At 37.3% G+C, this 6000-nt stretch overlaps 1 protein-coding gene across 2 annotated transcripts in view; it reads left to right on the forward strand.

Annotated features, from left to right (window-relative positions):
- The window catches only part of PRMT3 (protein arginine methyltransferase 3), a 124466-nt gene extending 118738 nt beyond the window's left edge, over window positions 1-5728 (forward strand). For both annotated transcript variants that reach the window (XM_003254315.3, XM_030828848.1), the window contains one exon: window positions 4681-5728. In XM_003254315.3, the coding sequence (XP_003254363.1) occupies window positions 4681-4790 (110 nt within the window). In that variant the 3' untranslated portion in view covers window positions 4791-5728. The remainder of the gene's footprint in view (window positions 1-4680) is intronic.
- Window positions 5729-6000: the final 272 nt, after the last annotated feature.

Consider the following 6000-nt stretch of genomic DNA (forward strand, 5'->3'; position numbering starts at 1 on the left):
TTAAAAAATGACTATGCTATCTAACATTCCTAGGGCTAGCACCATTGTGAATTTAGTTGTTCCACATCATTTTTAACACTTATAAAAAAGATGCAGTATTTTAAGCCATTTTATTGAGTATGTAGTCATAGCTGTGCTTGTAGTTTTCATTTGCCTGACGTGATGTTCAGCATTGTTTCATATGTGTATTGGCCATTTTTATATCTTCTTGTGAGATTTCTGCTCAGATATTTTGCTTGATTTCAAATTGGGTGGTCATCTAATTGAGCTAAATTTAAAAGTTAATAATAGTTCATCTTTTCCCAAATGTATATTCACTTGCTCCATCGTCATTTCTTAAAAAGGCTATCCTTTTCCGATTTAATCGCCTTGGCTCCCTTGTCAAAAATTAATTGACCATATGCATATAGATCTACATCTGAGCTCTCATTTTCCCCCATGGATCTGTATGTCTGTCCTTACGCCTTTAAGACAGTCTTTATAAGATTGAAAAAGAACAAAATGGCAAGATTTACACAAACAATTGTTTTGGCTATTCTAGGTCCTTTATATTGCCATATAAATTTTAAAATCAGCTCATTAATTTCTGGCCTAAAAAAGCCTGTTAGGATTTTGACTGGGATTTTGTTAAATCAATAGATTAGGGAAAATTGACATCTTAACAACATGGAGTCTTTCACCCATGAGAGAGTGGGTCTCTCCATTTATGTGGACCATCTTTTGAGTTGTTTTATAGTTTATGTAAGTCAGACATATATTGTTACATTTATCTCAAGTATTGTATGTGTGTGTTTGTGTTTGTGAGAGAGAGAGAGTGAGAGCAAGAGCTACTGAGACACGCTCTGTCTCCCAGGCTGGAGTGCAGTGGTGTGATCTCTGCTCACTGCAACCGCCGCCTCCTGGGTTCAGGCCATCCTGTGCCTCAGCTTCCCAAGTAACTGAGACTACAGGTGTGCACCACACGCCTGGCTAATTTTTGTATTTTTAGTAGAGAGAGTTTTGCCAGGTTGGCCAGGCTGGTCTCGAACTCCTTGTCTCAAGTGATCCGCCCACCTTGGCCTCCCAAAGTGCTGGTATTACAGGCATGAGCCACCACACCCAGCCTTTATGCTTTTTTGAAGCTGTTGTTTGTACTGTTATATAAATTCTTCATTGCTAGTATGTAGAAATAGAATTTTTATACCTTGATCCTAAATCATAAGACCTTGCTGAAATTTCAATAAATAGTTCTAGTAGCTTTCTTTGCATATAGCTTCAGGATTTTCTATATATAAAACCAGGTAGTATGCAAATGAAAACTTTAATCTCCCCTCCCCCAATCTGTATCCTTTTTCCCTCCATACTTTAATGTCCTGACTAGGACATCTAATAGAATACTTATTTTGTGTTGGGTCTCTGGAGGTCATTTTGTTATTTTTGAATCTCAAGTGTCCATTTTCTGTCTTTTCATATGTGAACTACTTTATACCAGCAACTAAATTAAGTAATTTGTGTAAGACATACTGCTTGTAAGTAAAAAGGAACTAACAAGCCACTGTGTTGTAAAAATCAAGTTTGTTGATTCAGTGTTGGCAATTCAACAACAGTAAGTTAAACCCAATAACCAAGTTGGCAATTAGTATTCTCTGTCATGTATTTACAAAAACATCGTCAGTTTATCATAATGTGGCTGTTTGTTCCCAGCTTTGGTGTCAATAAATAACTTAATAGAAGTTTTTAAATGTTGATTTAAAAAGAAGCAATAAAATAGCCAAAATAGAAAAGTCAAAATAGGAAAATCTTAAATGTGTTCAATATACTAATGATCTTTTATTTCTTCCCTAGGTTAATGCCTTAGATAAGAAAACATGTATCATTGTTCATTAGAGTTAGAGTTATTATAGAATAATAGTTACATCAACTTACATATCAATTGTGTTTATAAACAAGTAAATATTTTTACCAAAAAAAAAAAAAAAACCCACAGGGCAGTAAAATTTAGGCCATTTCTAGTTTATTATAGTATATTTAAAGCTATAATCATCATTTTTTTAGATAGAGATAGGGAAGCACCAGAGTATAGTTGAGGAGCTTGGGTTCTGGAATCAAACTGCCTTGCTGAAAATCCTAGTTCTTTCACTAACTGGCAGATGACCTTGGGCAAATTACTTACCTTTTCTGAACTTCATCTGTGAGTAAGGAAAATGCACTTACCTCATAGCAATATTTTGTGACCATTAAGTGAGATAAATCATGTAAAGACCTTAGAGTAGAGCCTAGCACAAACTAAGTGTTGAATAAATATAAGCATAAATTATCTAATGATTAACCTGAACTCCATAAAGTTTGTAGAACTATCTGACTGGTAATCTTTATTATGTCCGCTATTGGTGAGCATGTCATATGAGATAGTTTTATATCATTTTAATAATATAGAGGAATAGGTTAGATATAAAAGCTAAAGCCAAATATACACATTAACATATATACCTACACAAAAATTGTTACATTTTGTTGAATGGATTGCACCTTGGGCCACATTATTTCTATTATTCAACTCCTTAATTTTGTGTTAAACTATGAGTCTCACCTTTTTTGCAAAGATATAGAGAATGTATCAGTAATGGAATCTTTAGATTCTGAAAATAAATATAACAGGTGGTTATGTTTTACTCGTGTTATTTCACTACCATCTTGAAAAGCATTCAGGCCAGGCACGGTGGCTCACACTTGTAATCCCAGCACTTTGGGAGGCTGAGGTGGGCGGATCACGAGGTCAGGAGATCGAGACCACGGTGAAACCCCGTCTCTACTAAAAATACAAAAAATTAGCCGGGCGTGGTGGCGGGCGCCTGTAGTCCCAGCTACTCGGAGAGGCTGAGGCAGGAGAATGGCGTGAACCTGGGAGGCGGAGCTTGCAGTGAGCCGAGATCGCGCCACTGCACTCCAGCCTGGGTGACAGAGCGAGACTCCATCTCAGAAAAAAAAAAAAAAAAAGAAAGCATTCAGATAATTTTCCTTGAATATGGGGAATTTGTATTTTTTTAAATACGATATTGATTCAGTACTTCAATAGTTTTACGTAGATTTCCTTGGTCATTATATGGAGCCTCATTGTGTCCATGCAGATGCTAAAGCTATTCCTGATACTATTTGGTGTTATCTTAATATTATTTAAGCAAAGAATGGTGATCAACTACAACTTAGCAATTTGTTACTTTTTAAACAGCTCTTTAAAATAAATGAAAAATTAAATGAGAAGTATTTATAATTAAAAAAGTACATAGATAAAAATTCGGAACATATGGAATTTAGGAAATCAGCCTTTGCACAGATAAGTAATTTTTGTGTGTTCACTGTTTCACATGGGTATGTTTCCCTTTTACAGCACCAGTGCATTAATGGCCAATGGCCTTGTCATGTGCCTCTACATTTTTCCAGCTATAATTTTCAGTTCCTCAAAATGCCATTCCTGAAGGTTCTGTGTATGTGTTTTCCTTAAATACCATTACATGTACATCCCTTAAGCCTGGTTAACCATGACTTTAGCCCTGGCTTTGGGTAATTCATTAATTCTTGTGAAACCTTGCCTTTAACTGCCTTCCAACCATCCCCAGTGCTCACCTGCAGCACACTTTAGACACATGCCTATTGTGTAATTGTTAGTATAGCTTTTTTCTTCACCCTGATCACAAACTCTCTGAGGGCAGGGACCACATCTTTTTTCTAGATGCCCAGAACCCACCATAGGGCCTCATATTCAGAAGTTCAGTAAAATGCTTCCATTGACCGTATATGACCACAATAGTTTTACTCACTTTCACAAGGATTTGACACTGTGGTGTGTAGTTAGTTCTCGCTTCATTCAAAAATTAATGAAACAGGGCTGGGCGCAGTGGCTTACGCCTGTAATCCCAGCACTTTGGGAGGCAGAGGTAGGTGAGTGGATCACCTGAGGTCGGGAGTTCGAGACCAGCCTGGCCAAAATGGCAAAACCTTGTCTCTACTAAAAATACAAAATTAGCAGGGCATGGTGGCGCATGCCTATAATCCCAGCTACTTGGGAGCCTGAGGCAGGAGAAATCACTTGAACACTGGAGGCAGAGGTTGCAGTCAACTGAGATTGTACTACTGCACTCCAGCCTGGGCAACAGAGAGAGACTCTGTCTTAAAAAAAAAAATTAACGAAACATAATGCTGCTCTAAAAAATGAATATTGGCTAGGCGCAGTGGCTCGTTCCTGTAATCCCAGCACTTTGGGAGGCTGAGGTGAGTGGATCACCTGAGGTCAGGAGTTCGAGACCAGCCTGGCCAACATGGTGAAACCCCATCTCTACTAAAAATAAAAAATTCGTTGGGCATGGTGGCGTGTGCCTGTAGTCCCAGCTATTCGGGAAGCTGAGGCAGGAAAATCTCTTGAACCCAGGAGGCAGAGGTTGCAGTGAGCCGAGATTGTACCACTGCACTCCAGCCTGGGAGATTGCAGTGAGCTGAGATCACACCACCACACTCCAGCCTGGGTGACAGAGTGAGACTCTGTCTAAAAAAAAAAAAAAAGAAAAGAAAATGAATATTAACTTTAAATAAAGTTTAAAAAGTGGGAAAACATCACAATAAAAAGAAGTGCTAGTTATACATTGTTTACTTTTCTGCTACACTGTATTCCTTGAATTCTTAACAATTTTTGCCTTTGTTTTACAGGTGAAGCCTTGAAAGGAAAGGTCACAGTTCACAAGAATAAGAAAGATCCACGTTCTCTTACCGTGACTCTCACATTGAATAATTCAACTCAAACTTATGGTCTCCAGTGAAAAAGCCATAAAAGCACACTACCTGTAGTTTTTAATGTGAGGGTAGAGTGGGTCAGCAGGAGGGAGCTGGTTTTATGTGAGCAGATGGATGGATAATGGACCCTTTCCTAATGAGCCTCCTCAATAAGAGAGAAGTTCTTATTGTGGGAATCTGACATAGTTCAGCTGAGGAAGAGAATCAGCTGATCCTCGTGGTCTGCCATGTAATCATTTTCTTAGAAGTTTGCACCACCAGATTTAACCAAATGTAACTCCCACATTGAGTTTATCTATATTGAAAATCATTTACATTGGCCTGTATTTGGAAGAGAGATAGTCTTTTGTTTTTAATAAGTTTCTTACTATAACTTTTAAACAAATTGGTTAGTTATTTGGATATTTTATTAAACTAGTAACACGGGTAGTACACATTTTATTATGGACTCCTCTCGGGAGGAGTTTTTAATTGTATTTGCTAGAAAATCAGGATGTAATAAAGATGAGTGTAAAAAACTAAAATATGGAGAAGAGCTTCAGCCTTCGTATACAAATCATATATGCAGACAGCCTAGCTGATTGTCCTGTCTAGCATACTTAAGGTTCTCATTTTGTAGTTTCTTCCCTCTTCGTGACTATTCCCTAGCCTTACAGATTTCTAGTACTGCCCAGGAAATCTAATTTCAATACATTTATCCTAGGTTTCATGAAAAAGTTTTTAAAGATTGGGATAAATATGTACTTATTTACTAATGTATTATCTTTTTCAAACCAGATTTATGTGCAAAGGTTAAACATGTAACTGTTACTATACTTAGCACTCTATAAAGCTGTCATTTAGAATTACTGATTCAATTTGAAATGTAGAATGAAAAAGTTTTAATAAAATATCAAACAACTTATAAAATATTATTTTAAAAATATTTATATTATAAAAGGTTTCAATAAAATGCATCAAACAACATTATAAAATATTTCAACGGGGTGTGGTAGCTCATACCTATAATCCCAGTATTTGGGAGGCCAAGGCAGGGAGATCACTTAAGCCCAGGAGTTTGAGACCAGCCTAGGCAACACAGGTCTGTACAAAAAAATTTTTTTAAAAAATTAGCCAGGCATAGTGGTGCATGCCTGTAGTCCTAACTACTTGGGAAGCTGTGGTGAGTAGATTGCTTGAGTCCAGGAGTTGGAAGCTACAGTAAGTCAAGATCGTGCCGCTGCACTCCAGCCTGGG

The sequence above is a fragment of the Nomascus leucogenys genome, chromosome 15 (genome assembly GCF_006542625.1).
Source record: "Nomascus leucogenys isolate Asia chromosome 15, Asia_NLE_v1, whole genome shotgun sequence".
Lineage (NCBI taxonomy): Eukaryota > Metazoa > Chordata > Mammalia > Primates > Hylobatidae > Nomascus > Nomascus leucogenys.